Source organism: Tupaia chinensis, unplaced genomic scaffold (assembly GCF_000334495.1).
Source record: "Tupaia chinensis unplaced genomic scaffold, TupChi_1.0 Scaffold000028_1, whole genome shotgun sequence".
NCBI classification, from domain to species: domain Eukaryota; kingdom Metazoa; phylum Chordata; class Mammalia; order Scandentia; family Tupaiidae; genus Tupaia; species Tupaia belangeri.
The window spans coordinates 4,428,752-4,448,950 of NW_006159458.1; the positions used below are offsets into that span (position 1 = coordinate 4,428,752).

Consider the following 20,199-nt stretch of genomic DNA (forward strand, 5'->3'; position numbering starts at 1 on the left):
GTGTGTGTGTGTGTGTGTGTGTATGTGTGCGTATAGTATTCATCATTGCTGCACATGACAGAAAGTCACATGAAAAGTTTTTATTAAAAGCAAATTAGGGGATCAGCAGTTGGCATAATGACTGTGTCGCTGGACTCCCATGTAGCCGACTGTGGTTCGAGTCCTGAACCTGGTGACTTAAACTCATGCTGGGTGCGTGTGTGTGCATGCCCAAGATCCTGAGAGGAGAATGGAGGAGAAGGGATTGCAGCATGGCCATCACCCCTGGGGGGTGATTTCTTGCTTTCTGTCTGTCTTTCGGGCAAGTGCATGCACCATATAGCAAAACCCTCTCCCAAAAAACAAAAGCAAATTAGGGACTAGCTCCATGGAGCAGCAGTAACACACTGCTCAAGAGGTCAGATTCCCCTGCTAACTGTGGTTCCATCTTAGCCCAGTTAGCCTGAAACATGCTGGCTGAGTGTACGCATTCCCAGGATGTGATGGGCTGGAGAACTACAGGAAGAGGATCATGGTATGACCAGACCCTGTGAAAGATGCTCGTTTTTCTCTTTTGGTCTCTCTCTATAATATACATATGCACCTGCATGTGCTCTATCATAATAAACATTTTAAAAAAGGAAAAGAAATGCAAATTAAGTCCAGGTGTGGAAGTGCACACACTGGTATGTGCATGTATTTGTATGTGTGTGCATGCACATGTGTGTGGTATACTTTTTATTTTTTTTGAGTCTAGATCTTACCATGTTGCGATACTTCCAAGTACTCTCCTGAGTAACTGGAACCCCAGCTGGCTCCCATAGACAAGGTCTGGCCATACTGCCCACATTAACCGTGAACTCGTGGTCTTCCTGCCTCGGCCTCCTGAGTAGCTGGGATGATAGGTGCATGCTGCTGCACTGGACTGCCCAGAGTGGACCAGGAATGGAACTGGGCCTCCTGTGTGACTCAGCAGCTGCAATGTCCGGTGCACATGCCTGCACCTGGGCCAGAATATTAACATGTTTTAAGAGAAAATGCAAGTATTTATGTTCAAATGAACTTGCCTTGAGTAGATGGCTGCTGAGGTTCAACTAATTTCAGTGTGTGCAAGTAACTTGAGCTCAAGAGAATCGTTTTATTTTTTATTTTGTTTTAAGAACAACAGAATGATTTGGAAGACATAAGGTCACGATTTCAAAAGAAGTTCACACCATGTTCTGATGCACATGAATGATATTTTACATTTCTGTGGTTGCCTTCAGAGATTAAACCTAAGAATGTCTGTGAATATTGTCAGTTAGACACATTTTTCAAAAGAAACAGACCGCGTTAACTTTAAAATAGGCATACCAAGAAAACACAGAAATGGTTGAATTTTGTAGCGGAGTTTATGATCCCCAGAAGTGTGCTGAGATTTCTATCTGGGTGGCCAAATTCTGGATTTCGGGTATGTCTACTTGGCTCCTTGAAAGTGCATTGTCTCTTAGAAGGTAAATCTGGGGATATGAGCAAGATGTTTTCTAATTGCTTATATTCTACACTTTTCTGGTATAATTGAAGTTCTGTTGGTCTTTGGAAAAGTTATGACATATTTTTTTCTGTCTTTCTGTGCAAAAATGCATGACTTTTCCGATGACCCCAAAAACTAGTTTTCTTACTAGTGTGACCAAGACTGACCAAGCTAATGACAGTGACTAATTATGCTAATGGTATATGGATGAAGGCAATTTAGGTAGTTGTTGGTTAGCATTTATCTTATTCCTAAAAAATTCTAAGTTTATTGAATGATTAAGAAGTTGTACTTCACTATTAATTTAAAAAAACCCTCACCTTTTCCAGTACAGATTTCTAATCAATTTACGCATTTTGTAATAATTTAGATTACTAGTCCCTCCCCCAGTCTACCATCACCAATAGGAAATGATTAAAAGCAGGCAGAGGCAGGAGGAAGAAGAAAGTTAAGGGAGGAAGGGTTTTCAGGGCACTCTGGGTAGTAACGACACAGTAGAGTGTGACACTCTGTGAGGCTGATCTATGTGGGAAGGTTCTGGATTCGTGTCTGGAGACATCCCTAAGTACACCAGGCATGTGCGTGCCTGTAATCTGATGCTGACTGAGGCCGAGAGTGGTCGTGGTGATTGAGAGACTGCTGTCTCTCTCTCTCATTTCTGTGTCCAGTGCCTTTGTTTATGGAAGAAGAATACCACTGTACTTGAAGTTTAGGGAACAGTTATTTATAATAAAACTAAATTTGAGTTAAAAGTGAATATTAGTGTATGATTTTAGGATAATATAATTTTTATAGATTGGTTAATACTTTCACAGCAATTTAGAACATCTGATTGCTTATTCTGTCTCTATTCACAGATCACTTAAGTTTTTCCGTTTTGTTCATTGTTTGGATAAATTGGAATGTAGTGAGGATGAGGAAGTATCGTTTGAGTTAATGGTAAAGAAAAGCATTTCGATGCAGAGATTTAGAAGTGTAGGACCAGCAGCTGGTGTGGTGGTTCTGTTGCTGGACTCCCACATGGCCCACTACAGTTTGAGTCCTGGACCTAGTGGCCAGAAACTCACGCTGGGCACGAGTGCATGTGTGTCTAAGATCCCTGGAGGAGGAGAATGGAGGAGAAGGGATTTAGGTGTGACCATCCCCTCCCTGCCCTGGGGGTGGGGTGAGGTGTTGATTTCTCACTTTCCCTCTCACTGTCTCTGTCTCTCTCTCTCTGCCAAGCGCACATACCCTAAGGCAAAACCTCTTAAAAAAAGTGTAGCTGCTCTCACTTAATCAAAAATATTCTGCTTTTCTATATACTTAATTAGAGCTGGAAATATGAATAGGGGTTAGAAGAATTAAAGACGGAGTATTCTTTGTAAAGGTTGAGGTAAACAGTGACCGCATTAGCTCTTATCTTTTATTTTTTTTAATAATTTTTATTGCATAATACCTTGTTTTTAGTATTTGTTCTTTATATATAATAAAAAATTTTCCACTCTAGAGTAAATTTTTCTTTTTATTTTGTGATAGGTTTGTCACCAAATTATTAGAGGACCTCATCTTCTTTGTTGCTGATGTGCCTAATAATGGACAAGAAGTTCTGGATGTGGTTATCACTAAGCCAAACCGAGAACGCCAAAAGTTAATGAGGGAACAAAATATATTGGCGCAGGTGAATTTTTTCATATATTAAATTTGCATACTTAAAAATTATTTATTGAACCACACTATCAGGAAAGTCCTTATATTAGTTTTCTGGTACTGTCTAACAGCTGGCCCTGAGATGTAGTGGCTGAAAACAGACACTGGCTCACAGTACCTGTGGTTAAGGAATCTGGGAGTGGCTTAGGGTGTTGCACCAGGCTGCAGTCTGTTGGCTGACGCTGCAGTCCTTTTAAGGTTCGTGCAAGAGAGGATCTGCTTTCCAGTTCACTAACATGGGCTTCTTCCAGGGCTGCCTTGGGATAAGACACCTTGCTTTCCTTAGAAGTGAGGGATCCAAGAGAGAATGAGAGAGGACACCCAGATGGAAGCCACTGTCTTTTTATAACCTAATCTTAGAAGAAACATCCTATTGCTTTACTCTGTCTTATTGGCTAAAAAGAGAACTAATGAATCCAGCCCACAGTCAAGGAGAGAGGATTCCATAAGGGTGTGAAAACCAGAAAGCAGGGATGGTTGGGGTCCATCTTAGAAGCAGCCTACCACTAACCTTTAAAAGAAACTTCATGGTCAGACTATCTTCAGAAAATGTGCTGGGAGAACTTCAGGGTAGAATTTCCAGGTAACCTTGGAAATTCCATCTACTTCCTCTGTTTTCCTCTTGTCTCCTCCGCTTCCCTGGGAAAGGCAGCCTATTGGTCAGTTTACCAGGGCTGTGTGCAGTACCCTGTCCAGAGCTGGATAGAGCTGTACAGAGCCACTCCTGTATTATGTCTTCCTGAAGTTGTTCCTAACACACCAGTAAATGAATCCACCTCCTAATAATACTAGGTACATGGATATGCCTACCTTCATGTGTTCTTTTTATTCTGTTAATTGTTATTCAAAGTAATGTGCTTCTTCCTTCATTAAATATGGGTTCAAGGAACATAGAAATCATGTGATTAATACACATATTCTTGCTGAGTTGGGAAAAGAAAGCAATGGACATATTAACTAATATCTGTGATTGATTACCTGAATATATAAAAATTAACCTTTTTTTCTGAAGTAAAATAAAAATTGCAAATCGAGTGGGACAGAATCTTCCTGTCATTAGCATTTTTTAAAAAAATCTAAAATGTGTGATTTCAAGCACTCTTTGGACCTTGATTGATTTATTAATATTATTTTAAATAATATATATCCACTCTTTCAGTACAGTGTTATGAATATAAAATTCAAGGTTTAGCATATACAGAATTATTGAATAAACTTTAACATGTATCATATTTTGTGAACTTGGAAGGATAATTCCTTTTTATTGGGTTGTTGGGAAAGTCATGATGCCTTTTTGCGTAGAAAAAAGAAAAAAACCCCTGACTTTCCCAGGGACCTAATAGTTTGCTTTCGTGAATTAATGCTTGTGCCCTTGACTAGGTGCTTTTTTACAGACAGCTTCCTCATTCTACCTGTCAATCTCCAGGCAATCCTGCCTGTCGTCTTCCTGTAGCAGTGTTACAGACGTCTGTGCTTTTTAAATACTTCCCAATTGCTAACCCTCCCACAAGAGTCTGGCTCACTCGCGATGCTCCTTATTTGTTACATTTGAATGCTGACACATTCATTGCTTCGACCACATCTTTGTGTGCCAAGAGCAGTACATTAATTCTCTCACGAAGAGGTTTGGAAGTAATTTTCTGATGTCATTTTCAGTTGAAAAGTAAATGTTTTCTTTGTACCATTTTGATTTTGAAAAGCTATAGAAAATAATAGAAGAAACAGTGTTGCCTATAGAAATCAAACTATATTGTAGGTCATTAGAATATATTTGTGACTTGAGATCTTGAAGATTTTTATTTCCCATTAAAATATAATTTCTAAACGTAGTTAAGCATTTTATTTAAATAATGTTTTTGTCACTTAATTTAAGGATCCTTTTAGCAGTGTCTTTTGGTTCCTTGTTCCTGTATCCTAAATCCATTTTGTGTTTTCTCATTTACATGAATTGTACTCAAATATTACAAGAGTATTTTTGAGGTCAGTATTCTTATCTGTCAAATAATTAACATAGGTTGCAAAAAAAGCACCTTCATTCATCAAAATAGGTGGTTTGTTTTATTCCTGATAGGTATTTGGGATTCTTAAAGCACCCTTTAAGGAAAAAGCAGGAGAAGGCCCGATGCTGAGACTTGAAGATCTAGGGGACCAGAGATATGCTCCCTACAAATACATGCTCCGCCTCTGCTACCGTGTGCTGAGACATTCCCAGCAGGACTACCGGAAAAATCAGGTCAGAACACGGCCTCTGTTTTAACCCCTGTTTCATATTTAAAGTGTGGATTAGGTTCTTTGGTTACTATTCTAAAGCATGGAAAATAGAAAAGGGAAATTTCATTTTCAAATGAAATGTTTTATACTGGCAGCATCCAGGCATGATCTGTAAGTATTTTTGAACCGACAGATGTATTTGTTCTTCCATATAAAACTGGAATCTTGGGACCAGCAGTTAGCGTAATGGCTATGTCGCTGGACTCCCATGTAGTTGACCGCGGTTCGAGTCCTGGACCCGGTGGCTTAATCTCACGCCGGGGCGCGTGTGCGTGCGTGCCCAAGATCCTGAGAGGAGAATGGAGGAGAAGGGATTGCGGTGTGGCCACCCGCCCTGGGGGGTGATTTCCTGCTTTCTGTCTCTCTGTCGGTCTGGCGAGCGCACGCGCCCTATAGCAAAAACCTCTCAAAAAAAAAAAAAAAAGCTGGAATCTTTGGGGGAGGGTGCCCTGAGTCCGAATATGTGCATGGTATTAGCTCCTGCTAGGCAGGAGGTGGTTAGGTCTATTATGTGAAGAGGAATGAAACGTTGGTGTGGGGAATGTGTGAGATCCAGCCTCGCCACGTATGGGCCAGAGAGTTTATTGTGTAGTGGAAAAGTTATGACGCGTGTATCTACAATGCAAGGGAAGGGCAGAGAGGGGACAGAGAGAGGAAAGACAGCACTCTGGAACTCATAAGAAGGCGAGCTCATTTGTGGCTGTGGGAATCAGGGAAGGTGTTCAGGGAAGGAAGTATTTGCTTAAGATGGAAACCGTCTTTGTCAATTGTATAGGGACAGGGATTTTAGGAAGAGAGATCTGTGAAGAAAGAATGATAGGTGCTAGAAAGGGCGCTTTTGCCTGTGATATCTGCAACCACAGAGGCCTGGGAACCTAGACAGATCAAGGAATATAGCTAGAAGTTGCCAATTACAAAATCTAAGTGTCATTTTAATTAAAAAAAAAAAAGTCTCATATTGTGTTCAATAATGTCTTTGTTTATGTAACATAAAGTTGTTCGAAATGATCATTTGCTAAACGAGTGTCCCCTGTTTCTCCTAACCAGTTGGAGGGAAGAATGTATCATTGGCAAATTAGGCTGACTAGTCCTTGAGGAAGGATGGTGTGGGGAGCGTTTGCAGGTCAGGATGGGGCCTAGAGGGTAGATGTTATTTGTGAATGGTTAATCGTATTTATTGAGTGTTTACGTTATGCTAGGTTCAGTCCTAAGTACTTTGTATAAATTAACATAGTTGGTTACACTTAATGAAGATTGTGAACTGAGGCAGAGAAGGGTTAAGTAAATTGACTAAAGTTATAATTTAAGGAATGGATCCAATATGCAAACCAGGCTTTTTTTTTTTTTTTTTAAAGTTTTTGCTATAATGCGTGTGCTTTTGCCAGATAGACAGAGAGACAGAAATCACCCCCGAGGGGGTATGGCCATGCCACAATCCCTTCTCCTCCATTCTCCTTTCGGGATCCTGGGCACGCACTCACACATGCCCGGCGTGAGTTTAAGCCACTGGGTCCGGGACTTGAACTGCGGTCAACTACATGGGAGTCCAGTGACATAGCCATTATGCTAACTGCTGGTCCTAGCAAACCTGGCTCTTAATCATTATAGTTTTGCCTCTTGGTGGTTTAAAAATGTTTTGACAAGAAAAAAAGAATTACTTTAGGAAGAAATATGTTGCCTTTGAAATTTTGTTTAAAGATTAAGAAAAGTCTAAAAAAATACGTAAGACAGATTAGCTGGAGGTGAATGATAGATTCCTGATAACAAGGAATGAGAGCAAGAGAACAATATCAAAAAACCCTAAAATATTTTCAGACACAATCCTAGTAGTATGCATCTTTCTTTCCAGTCAAAAAGGCTGTCACTATAATTATGTTTCCTAACTTCATTGCATTCCTGTAAAGTAGATAAAGTTGTGCATATTTTATTGGAAGAAATAGAATTTAACAGAATGTTAAATGATGACCTCAGACTCTCAGAGAATCAGTGACTGAGATGCTCGCGGTAAGACTTCCAGTGGTGGATAATTTAGTGCCCACTCCCTCTGGAGTGGAAACTGTGGAGAGAGAGGCTGCTCAATGTATTCTAATTTTCCTCATCTCTCTTTTTGGGTCTGGAAAATAAACTTTGCTAAACAGGCCACCACTTCAAATATACAAACATCCCTGTATTACAGAGATTGCAAATTAACAGGAAAATTTAGCAGGTCTACAGAGGTTACCTGGTGCCCTCTGTCTCGTAGAATCCCACGATGTACTCCACCCTCGATTGCATTGGGCCTTTGGAAGAGTGCAGAGGATCCACCTGTCTTCCTACAGTACTGCCCTGTGCTTCTGTGCTGCATTTCTTGGGACCTGATTATTCTGCTAGTCCTAGTAGGTTCCCCAGGTGGCGTGTCTCAGCTGGTGTCACTTCTGCCTCTGTTTGGCTGGCACGGATGGTTCTTTCTTTATTCTCCCAGTCCTGGTGGACACTCATGCTCAGCTCTGCTGAAAATACCCATCCTTCTGACATGTGCACGCACACACACACACAGACACACACACACACCCCTACCTAGTCACATCACTCGTCTTACATGTTTTGAGGGACGTACTTTTCAGATTTCTTTGGAAATGTGTCTGGGTGATGCATTCCTTTCTCCATTCTTCCTAAAAGTTATATCATGGAGCTGAGAAAAGAATGAAGTCCCAGTGTTCATTAAGGGTTAGATTTTATTTCTTCTCTCTCTCTTTCTTCTACATGCGCTAACTGAATCTCAGTGATAGCTAAAACATCTTTTTCTAAGTTCTGTTGAATTCAGAGTGCTTTATATCAAGTATGAAGGAGCTTCTTTATATTTTGATAACATGATTTAAAAATGTGGGCAGAATGACCTACTACTCTTTTTAATTGCCTTGTTTTCCTCTATCCTCACCTATATTATAGTTCTAACAGGGGGCTTACTTGTGAGTTAGTGCTAACTCATCTCTTTAATATTGAGGCTCCTTTTATTATTATTTATGGAATTTAACAACACCTCTAATTTCATTTAATCATTTATTAACATTGTGTATATTTTATTTATGCCAGAGTATGCTTACAGTGGTCATAAAAATATATAAATCAATGCATTTTTAAAAAATGACATACTAACAGAAAACATTTACTTAACTGGCTACCCAAGACACAGTGCCATCATTTTGAAAGGGCACAAAAATGCTGCCTAGAATATAATTAGATTTTTGCAAACAATATGATTTTCAAAGGATAAATACATTCCAGTTAATTTTACCTAAGGCAAAAACCAATCGATAAATTCTTCCATCATAGAAACAGAGGTACATTCCCAAACAGACTCTCTAGTAAATCACAGTGAAAACTTTGAGTTGTGGAAGGGGTTGAATTCACCTCTCGTGATGCTTTGTTGGTTGTACACAGAATGTAGGAAGTGGGCAACAGTGGTTTGGAATGTAGGAGAGCTATTTTGAAGAACATGGAGCCAATTAAATAGCGCATGATTGAAGCTACTCCATGGTTTCTTTTGTCTTAGATTAATGTGCTGTCTGCACCAACTCTTTTGACCTACCTCTCCAACTTCAGCTCTTGCTTTCTCTTCACGTACCACACTCTAACCACGGTGCCCACTTTTTGTTTATAAGATAGCATCAATTTGGTTCAACCACAGGCCCCATACACTTGCTATTCTTTCTGTCTAAACTGCTTCTCTAAAACTTCCCATGGCTGCCTCCTCATGGTGCCCAAACATTACTTCTTCAGCATCTGCCTCATGTAAAGTTGGCACGTTTCTCCATCCATCGGCTGGTTTCATTTCATGTAAAATAATCATATTTGTTTGCCCACTTATTGTCTTTCATCTCACTAGAATGTAAAGTCTGTGAGAACTTACCTGTCTTGTTTATAGCCACATCCCTAGTCTCCCAAACTGTGCCTGGCATGCTTGAGCCCCTCAATAATTATGTTTTGGGTAAATGAGTGTGATTGTAAAGTGTTTGATCATTAATGTCAGAGTGATCTCTGCAAGGGTGACCTTAGTCATGGACTGTGAAAGAATTCACAAACTCAGAAATGAAAGTGGATAGAAAAGAATTTATTCACTTTCAAAGGAAGAAAGGGACCGGATGTGGAGAACTGCATCAGCTCTGAAGGGTGGCGGCAAGGAGCTTTGATCGGGACTTAAGGAAAGGAGGGCCAGGGTTGGGTAATTAGGGTGATTCTGAGACAGGATGCCTGTTAATCTCTCAATCTCTGGACTATTTTATTGATATCTCTGGTTGTCATATCTAACCATTTGGGTTGGCCATATATATTTCGAGGTTTGTCCATGTTTTAGTGTCAGCAGGAGATGGATCTTAGTCTCCATATCTGTAGGTAGAAACTTAGAAAAACAGAAATCAGCCTTCTGTGGTGAGGTCAAGGAGGGACCACTAGCCCCAGAGAAAAAGGGAGGAGGAGGAGGAGGAGAAAGAATGTTTGCAACACCTGGGAATTAGCCTCCCTATTAAGGCTTCAGTGTAATTAATACTAAATCAACCCAGTGCCCTAGAGACAGAGACACTGAGTTAACCCCTTCCAGTGCCTTAAGGTGCTTGGGAAACTTTTAACCATTTCAATTAATAAATTGATACGAGAGAGAGAGAGAGAGAGATCAAGAAAGCAATTCCCCCCTACCCCGACAGTTGGACGTGGTCTCACTGCAATCCTTTTTCCTCCATTCATTCTTCCTGTCAGGATCCTGGGCACACACAAAGTGATGGGGCTGGGATTGGAACCACAGTTGATCATGTTGGAATGGTTCCCTTAACCACTGAGCTATGGCCCTGGCCATTGATAGCTTTCTAAAGAGAAAACACGTGAGGCCCGGCCAGTGGCACAGGTGGTAGGGTGCCAGTCTGTGACGCTGGATCCACATGGCCCGCTGGAGCTTCCCACCCTGGTCATCTGACGCACTCAGATTTCTCACGTGCATGCCTGTGGTCCTGACTGCAGGAGGCTGGGAGAAAGGGATTGTGGCTGATGAGATCCTCTCGGGGGTGCCTGCATGTGTCTCTCTCTTAGGCATGCACATGTGACCTCTCATATGCTTACTCTCACTTATGAAAGAAAAAAAGGTGAGGGGAGGAGCCCAGGAATGGTGCCCTTCCTTAAAAAATACGTGAAATGTTGCCGGGCGCATGTGCATGCGTGTCCAAGATCCCGAGAGGAGAATGGAGGAGAAGGGATTGCGGCGTGGCCATCCCCTCTGGGGGGTGATTTCTCGCTTTCTGTCTCTCTGTCTCTCTCTGTCTGTCTGGCGAGCGCACGCGCCCGAGCTTCCCACCCTGGTCATCTGACGCACTCAGATTTCTCACGTGCATGCCTGTGGTCCTGACTGCAGGAGGCTGGGAGAAAGGGATTGTGGCTGATGAGATCCTCTCGGGGGTGCCTGCATGTGTCTCTCTCTTAGGCATGCACATGTGACCTCTCATATGCTTACTCTCACTTATGAAAGAAAAAAAGGTGAGGGGAGGAGCCCAGGAATGGTGCCCTTCCTTAAAAAATACGTGAAATGTTGCCGGGCGCATGTGCATGCGTGTCCAAGATCCCGAGAGGAGAATGGAGGAGAAGGGATTGCGGCGTGGCCATCCCCTCTGGGGGGTGATTTCTCGCTTTCTGTCTCTCTGTCTCTCTCTGTCTGTCTGGCGAGCGCACGCGCCCTATAGCAAAAACCTCTCAAAAAAAAATATGTGAAATGTTACCTTTATTTTAAACAGAAAGTCTTGCAGATCATTGTAGTCCATGTACTGTATGAAAAAGAAATCAGCCCAAGTCCATCTTCAGAGAACAGTACGGATCTCATGCCTTATGGATAAAATATCAGACAGTCATTTTCTTGCCTGTAATTATGTCCGAATCTTTGCTTCCGGGGTTAGGTGTTACTTTTATCATGGAGCCTTGTCATGAATATTTAGGAGAGGAGGTCTGCCATTGTAGCTGGTTCCTTTGGCTCAAATTTGTGGGCTCCATCTATACTTGGTACATCTCCTTCTGGTCAGGGTCTGGGGAGTTGGATTACCCTATTACATGTGCCCAGTGGGGACTTTGAAATTATGAGCATCCACATAGGGATGATCTGTCCTATCAGTTTATTGCCTCAGTGGGAATTAGGATGTTGACCAGGCGTCTCAGTTCGGAAAGCCCTCCCCTCTTGGCGCCAAGGGGTCTTGCTGTGGTCCCTGGTTATCAGTGACTAATGTGTTCGGTGTCCCCTTTGTTGGCATATTAGAATTCCTTATTCGTAGCATCTATCTATATCGGGTACCCTTCTTTTAAAACATGTGAAATTTTACTGTTATTTAAGTAGAACGTCTCACAGATCATTGTAGTATATGTAATGTGCAAAAAAGAAATCGACTCCAGTCTGTCTTGAGAGAGCAGCACAGATCTCATGCCTTATGAATGAGATACCAGGCAGTCATTATTTTGTCTGTAGTTATGCAAGAATTGTTGCTTATGACTTAGTGAGAGTTAGAAGAGCCTCAGGCTGGTGAAATCATAAATTGCCATGTTATAAAAACTTATATTTTAATTAGATTTAATTTTGGTTTTTACTACATACAAGAATATAAGTAGCCCTGTTAAAAATTGTTTCTAGGTACCTAATTATTTGTTGTAATTTAAGTTATGCATGTGCTAATGTATTTTCATTTTCTTCCTCAAAAAGCTTTATTTATTGGAGCATTACTTGCTTTCGTTTGCCAAACTTGTTACTGGGTTTTCTGTTATGAATAGATTCATCACTGTTGGTGACCCTCACAGAACCTGCTATTTCTAAGCTGTTTGACGGCACTTCTGACAGCCTTTTTTCTTTGCAGGAATATATTGCTAAGAATTTCTGTGTCATGCAGTCCCAGATTGGCTATGATATCTTGGCAGAAGACACTATCACAGCTTTGTTGCACAACAACAGAAAACTACTAGAGAAACATATTACAGCAAAAGAAATAGAGACATTTGTCAGTTTACTCAGGAGAAATCGGGAGCCAAGGTTTGAAGTGGTTCATGAAGTATTCTTTTCTAGCAGGGATTGAAGCTTTTTGTTTTACTCATAGACATTTTAAAAGTTAAAATCCTTTCTTATCGCTAACTTTCATGGACAAACTATATTGGGCTTATTGCTCTAATCATTATATATTGAGTGGTTGGAAAAGTCATGATATATTTTTTCTATGCAAAAATGTGTCATGACTTTTCTGATAACCCAGTGTAAGAGTGTTTCTAGCTCATGGGAGATCCAGGTTCTCCATAGACATTATTAAATGTAATTACTTCTCCCTCTGATAACTTATGGTTATGTATAGTACTGTACGTTTTTCAAGATATATTTGTATATATCTCATTTAAGTCTTCCCCCATCCTCGTAAAGTTCACTGGTTGTATATTGTTATTTGCATTTTAGAGATAAGATAATAGAAGATTAGAGAGTAATTGACCCAAGAATATTCCCATAGTTAGGAAGAGAACATGAGGTATTGGGCCATCGGGAAAGTCATGATGCATTCTTGCGTAGAACAACATAGAAAAATACATTGCAACTCTCCCAGTGACCTAATAGATCAAGATTTCCCACTCCACATCAAGTTCTTTTTCTGTTGTACTATGCTGCTATATCTGGGAAATATTAATGCAGAAAGTCAAGCAGATTGGTAGAGTTTTCTTAAGTAATTAGCTTGGCAAACAAACACTGGAAAGTAGGCATAGGTCTGTGATTAAGCCAGACCTTAGTCACTTTCATTGTGTGTGTGCAATGTTCAGTTTCACTCAGCACAACATTAGTTTTGATCTGCATTTGTTTTGATAGTCAGTTCTGGGGAATCTCATTTTAGGGCAGATAAATGAGTTTCTAAACCTAAATCCCAGTGCTGTGAGGTGATATCACCAAGTAAATAGAAGCAAGCATGTGCTTTTTGAAAGTAGGTTTATAGTAAATAAGGATTAAATGTTTAGTTTGACTACTCATGCAGTAGATTAGCAACACATTAAAGAGCATTGCATAAAAATAATACTAAAAATCTATCTGGCCAGGCCATGTTGGTTCAAATGGCTGACTTCCACATGGCTGACAATGTGGCTCAAATCCCAGGCCCAACAGTTTGGAAAACACTCTGGTATGTGCATGTGCTTGCCCAAAATCCAGAGAGGGGAACGAAGAAGGGGTTGGAATGTGGCAGTAGAATACAAAGGTTATTCCCATTGGCTGGCTATATTTGGAGCAAGGATGCTTTCTCACTTCCTCGCTCTTTCTCTGTCTATTTCTGGTGAGTGAGTGCATGTGACCTATATATAGCAAAACTGAAAAAAAAAACCAAAAAAACCAAAAAAAACTAAATAAGTTTGTTTCATTATATTCCAAGGTATATTTTTATTGTGATGACTGTATAAAATATTTTGTCACAATGTTTAATTACTTTTTTTTTCTCTTACCAGATTTCTGGATTATTTGTCTGATCTATGTGTGTCTAACACAACGGCTATTCCTGTAACTCAGGAACTCATCTGTAAATTTATGCTGAGTCCAGGCAATGCAGACATTCTCATCCAAACCAAGTAAGCTCAGAGAATGGAGGCTTGTTTTTTCTGTTTATTATTTGTAACTGCTGTAGTTTTTTATCGAATTAGTGAGTGTGTATCTTAATAGATTTGTGTGTGTGTTATTGATTTCAAGGGTGGTTTCTATGCAAGCAGACAACCCCTTGGAGAGCTCCCTCCTCCCAGATGACATTGATGATGAAGAAGTTTGGCTCTATTGGATTGACAGCAACAAGGAGCCTCATGGCAAAGCCATCAGACACCTTGCTCAGGAAGCAAAAGAAGGCACCAGAGCTGATTTAGAAGTTCTTACCTATTACAGGTTGAGTATGATAGAGAATCACAATTCTCAATCTCACACATTCATTGAGAGCTGATTCTCTGAAACCTCTAAAAGTTACGGATCTATGAGGAAGACCTTTAGAACATCTCATATCAGAACTAGGGTAGCTGAAATATTTAGTTAAATTTAAAATATTCAAGGTGAAAGTCAACCTCTGTTTTCAAGATATACTACTAGCAGTTTTCGATCTTCCACTAGTTGAGAGATTTTGTGCAAGAAAGGATTTTTTTCTGTTGTTGATGAGAGTGAAGGTGGGCAAAAGACATATCAGGACTTAGGTGAAGGATTTGAGAAAGAGGAACTGGGGCTGGGGAAACTGACATGACTATGGGGTGGCCTTAGAGGGGGCTAACCAGTGGTTTAGTTACAGTAATTATGACTACACAGTGACCTATGGCTTAAGAGAAATTGGAATTTATGGAAATTCAGCTGTAGCAAATGGCAGTAGAGTACAAGGTCCCATTGGCTGGAATATTTGGAGTAAGAACCTAGCTGGCATCTATGAGTTTAATGGAAACCAAGGTAGAAACTCTTGGGCCAAGTTGGGGCCAAATGGCAGGAAATCAGAGATGGGCAGTGAATTCTCATATTCCCTGGTTTCTACAGCAACAAGACTGAAGGATAATTCTATTTTTTAAAAGTTTATTTGTTTATTTCTCATATGAGCAAGAGGGACAGAGGGAGAAAGAGAGAGAGAGAGAGAGCGAGCGAGCAAGCACACCCCCGGTAGTACCTTAGCATTGTAATTCACTCCTAACCTCAGCCAGCCCCAGGTCATGGGCATACACAAGTAAGAGAAATTATAACTGAAAGGGCATAGAGACAGTTACATATGTATGTTGTTGTCTATCATATAACCTACTACCAAAACAATTTAACTAGAATATTACGTACATACCTGGAACTCCAGGTAACATAAACATAACTACTAATTAGTACTTTGATGTTTGAGAACTTTATCAAGCGCAAACAAATAAGGTTGTATTTTGTTATTTTTAAGGTACCAACTAAACCTCTTTGCAAGGATGTGCTTGGACCGCCAGTATCTGGCCATAAACCAGATTTCTACACAGCTTTCTGTAGATTTGATCTTGCGGTGTATGTCGGATGAGAGCCTGCCTTTTGACCTCCGAGCATCTTTCTGTCGCCTGATGCTCCACATGCACGTTGACCGCGATCCCCAGGAATCTGTGGTGCCTGTTCGCTATGCCAGGCTCTGGACAGAAATCCCCACAAAGATCACGATTCATGAGTATGTTTGGAAAAAAACTTATTTCAGCCTTTAAATTCAGCAGATGAACTCAAAATCAGAGGTCTTCTATTTTGAAATGAAATCTATGGAAAGGCATTTGTGTGTTCTGAGATTGTTTATCTTCCAAATGTAAATATGATACTTTTTATGGAGGGCAAAAATGACAAATTTTAATGATAGTAGAAGCATCTTTCTGGAAGCCAATAGATGGAAGTAATGTCAAATATGAGTGACAACCTGGGGTTAGTAGGTAGTGTAGTGGTTAAGGCACTAGACTTCCACATGGCTGACTGCAATTCCCAGACCTGGTGCTTGAAAATCATGCAGGGCCCATATGTGTGTGTGTGTGTGTGTGTGTGTGTGTGTGTGTGTTTGTACATGCCCAAAATCCCTGGAGAAGAGTGGAGGAGAAAGGATTGTGGTGTGACCATCCCCTCCCATTTCTCACTGTCTCTCTGGCAAACACGTGCCCTAAAGCAGAAACCTTTAAAAAAAAAAAAGGACAATCTGTTAAGTGCATAAAATATTACAGTAGATTCTGACATGAGGGCTTTGCTATATAGTAATTGATTTCTCAATTGCACCATTTTATAGATGAGCATGCAATACCTAGAAGGGCTAACTCATTTATCCAAGATTATGAAGCCAGAAAGTTAAAGTATGTATGCTTTCCTGTTTTTTTTTTTTGAGAGGTTTTCGCTATAGGGCACGTGCGCCCGCCAGACAGACAGACAGAGACTGAGAGACAGAAAGCAAGAAATCACCCCCCAGGGGGATGGCCACGCTGCAATCCCTTCTCCTCAATTCTCCTCTCGGGATCTTGGGCACGCACGCACATGCTCCTGGCGTGAGTTTTAAGCCACCAGGTCCGGGACACGAACTGCGGCCGACTACGTGGGGGTCCAGCGACATAGCCATTATGCTAACTGCTGGTCCCTGTTTTCCTGTTTTTAAGTGACTACAATCAGTTGAACTTGCTTTATTTTCCTTCTGTCTTTCTAGATATGATTCTATAACAGACTCTTCCAGAAATGACATGAAGAGGAAATTTGCACTGACAATGGAATTTGTTGAAGAATACTTGAAAGAAGTTGTAAATCAGCCCTTTCCTTTTGGAGATAAAGAAAAAAACAAACTGACATTTGAGGTATTTTTAAAAGATAACCACTCGAGTTATTAAATATTCCTAGTCAAGAAACAGATACATTGAACAGCAAAGAGTTTTTCCTTCTAATACAAAGGATGGTTTGGTTATTGGATAGTTTAGTTTGTGAAGGCGTGATTCCTTCTGCTCTTGGTAAAAGACAGTTTGGTGCTTTGATTATACCGTGATATCTAATAAAATATTTTATTTATAATTATGTATTAATTACTATTCTTGATTTTTGGTTTTATTTGTATAAGCTTTATTGCATTTAATGAACAAAGTCAATTTTGCATTTTTATAGTATGCTTGGATACATTTTTTTCATCTCTATGGAGGTGTGAGATTTTTATCTTCATTAAAACTGAATTGAAATACCTCCAGTTATAATATCATTTGATACAGTGACAAAACTAGAGAGAGGATGCTGTTACTTGAGACATGGTGTATTAGCTACCTTTATTTTTTTAGAATGAGAATTTTGCTATAGGGTGTGTACAGTTGCTGAAGAGACAGAGACAGAGAGATAGAAAGTGAGAAATCATGCCCCAGGGGAGATGGCCACGCTGCAATCCCTTCTCCTCCATTCTCCTCCTGGGATCTTGAGTATGCACACACATGTGCCTGATGTGATTTTGAAGCCACTGGGTCTGGGGCTCAAACCACAGTTGGCCATGTGGGAGCCCAGCAATGTAACCACTATGCCATCTGCTGGTCCCTAGCTATCTTTTGATGTGTAACTGTTTCCCCCAAATCTAGCAACTTGAAGCAACAAGCATTTATTATGATAGTTTCTATGAGTTAGGAGCCTGGGAGTAGCTCAGCTGGGCAGTACTGGCTCAGTGGCTTTTTAAGGTAGTGCTCCAACTGTTGGCTAGGGGCTGGGAGATCTGCTTTAGTGTCATACACGTGGTTGTTGGTACCCATACTTCCTTGCTGAATGTTGACCAGAGACCTCAGCCTCTTGCCTTATGGGTCTTTCTGTGGGCTGCCTGAGTGTCCCTGTACATGGCACCTGGCTTCCTCCAGAGTGAGTCAACTAAAAGAGAGAGAGATAGAAAGAGAGAGAAATAGAGACATTCCAAGTTGGAAGTTGCAGTCTTTTATAATCTAATCTTGGAAGTGACACTGTATTCTGTGGGTCACAGAGACTAACCCTGAAACATGTGGATGGAGCCTACATTGGAGGCTACATCGTGGAGGCTGACTTTTATATTTGATATGTTCTATGGTATCCAGAAAACCACAAAGCAGCATAGGGAACATACTGGATTGTCTGAAAAATCATGACATATTTTTCTGTGTTTTTCTATGCAAAAATGTATCATGACATTTCTGACAACCCTGTATTTCTTGACAAATTTCATAGGTAGTATCTATTTGCTAATGTAACTAATGAATATAGCCATTTATTAACTGGTATTCTACTGACTTAAATGAGTTAATATTTAATTAAGAGACAAATATTGGGTCATCTGGAAAGTCACGATGCATTTTTTCATAGAAAACTGAAACCATGTCATGACTTTCCTGACTACCTAGTAATTTTACCCAAAATCTTACTTTAGATTAATTCTGGACTTGAATAAGTCAAAGTATAAGTGGTTGCTTTTGAAGGTATTTTAACTTCTAGATGTTAAAGAGTTAAGAAATTTAGAAATACCTGATCTAATTGAGATAACTTTAAAAATGCCAGTGTTTATTAAGTTCTGAATGTTTTTATTTTCTTTTCAACTCCCTCTTTCTTTATTAAGGTGGTCCACTTGGCTCGGAATCTTATATACTTTGGATTTTATAGTTTCAGTGAGTTATTAAGGCTAACAAGAACACTTCTGGCTATCCTAGATATTGTACAGGCCCCCATGTCATCGTACTTTGAAAGACTGAGCAAATTTCAGGATGGAGGTAAGAACTTTTGAGAAACATTACAGTGTTTTTGTTCTGACTTGGAAGTAAGATAAAAAAATCTACAGAGAAGTGGTCGTTAATGAATACTTGCTAGTGTACGTGTACATAAGAAAAGTAACCCTGCAGTAGGGCTAAGGGATAATAGGATGAATTTACAAGCATGCTTCTGTTTTTCTTTTTTTAAAAATTCATTTATTTTGTGAGAGAGAGAGAGAAAGAAAAAGGCACTCTGAACAGAGTCTTCTTACCTCAGCCAGCCAGAATCCCGAGCATGCACATGTGCCTCTGGCACATACAGGGAGGCCTTAGCACGTGAACCTGGGGCCATCCTAAGTGGCCTCAACGTTGCAGAGTGTTGTGTTACCACTACAGCACCTGGGCTGGCCCATGCTTTTGTTTTTAATACTAAAGTTTTAAAAGACAAATGTATAAAATTAAATTCTTTTTAAAAGTTTCTTTCTTTCATGAAAAAGAGAAAGATGGGCACTCTCAATAGGGTTCCTGTGGAGCAGTCTGCTCCCAATCTCAGCCAGCCGGGATCACTGGCACATGCCCAGTGTGGACAGGGAAACCTAGGGATGCAAACCAGGATCCTCCCATGTGGCCTCTGCATTGAAGTGTTGTGTTACTACTGCCCTGGAATAGCCATCCTCAGATTCCATCATTAGCAACTAACATTATAGCCAAACCACCAGTGAAAAATATGTGTTCAAAACTAAAAGCATCTTAATATTTGTGATCATCTTGGTATGTGTCATGTGCTGACTGTGCTTCATAACAGAGTATAGGGAGATATAAGAAAAGCCTAGCTAAGGGTCATGCTAGAGACATAGTGAAGGCATGAGTCGCTGGGCAAGAGAACAGGCTTTTGAGTCAGAGGGCCTGTATTCCAATCCTTTCTTTATTATTGATATACTTGCCCACGATACTTATCTTCTCTATGGTTTTCTTTTCTCATCCAGTATATGAAGATGATCAGAATAGCTTGTTCCTCAGTTTTCTTGTGAGAAGTAAATGAACATATACAGTACATTCAGTGGACATGCTGTAGTGCTGTCTTATAACTCAACACAGTTTTTTTTATGATAATCATTATCTGAGAGTGGATGCCTAAAGACCTCTTGAGTTAGAGCATTGTTTGCAGAACGTCTCTTGAGCATACTTAGGATACACATCTGTAAGGATCAGGAAGTGAGGAAGGTAGGATTGGACAGAAGGAGAAGCTGATCTGCAGTGCAGTGACGGCTGAGACTCCCCTGATCCTATAGGGAGCTCTGAAGCTGAGATAGTCTTTTAAAATTGTTATAAATTGGGACTAGCAGTTGGAGTAATGGCTGTTGCTGGACTCCCAGCATGGTTCAAGTCCCAGACCCACTGCCTTAAAACTCACTCCTGGCATGTGGGCATGTGTGCCCAAGATCCCGAGAGGAGAATGGAGAAGGAGGGATTGTGGCGTGGCTATTCCCCTGAGGGGTGATTTCTCGCTTTCTGTCTTTCTGGTGAGCACACACACCCTACAGCAAAAAAATCCT

The 20,199-nt window shown here is 40.5% G+C and overlaps 1 protein-coding gene across 1 annotated transcript in view; it reads left to right on the top strand.

Annotated features, from left to right (window-relative positions):
• Positions 1 to 20,199, top strand: part of ITPR2 (inositol 1,4,5-trisphosphate receptor type 2) — a gene marked incomplete in the record, with an annotated part of 493,922 nt that overhangs the window by 118,848 nt on the left and 354,875 nt on the right. Inside the window, 8 exon segments of the mRNA XM_006140313.2 lie at positions 3,011 to 3,152; positions 5,253 to 5,414; positions 12,307 to 12,479; positions 13,919 to 14,038; positions 14,157 to 14,342; positions 15,364 to 15,615; positions 16,618 to 16,762; positions 18,514 to 18,664. Of these exon segments, the coding sequence (XP_006140375.2) occupies positions 3,011 to 3,152; positions 5,253 to 5,414; positions 12,307 to 12,479; positions 13,919 to 14,038; positions 14,157 to 14,342; positions 15,364 to 15,615; positions 16,618 to 16,762; positions 18,514 to 18,664 (1,331 nt within the window).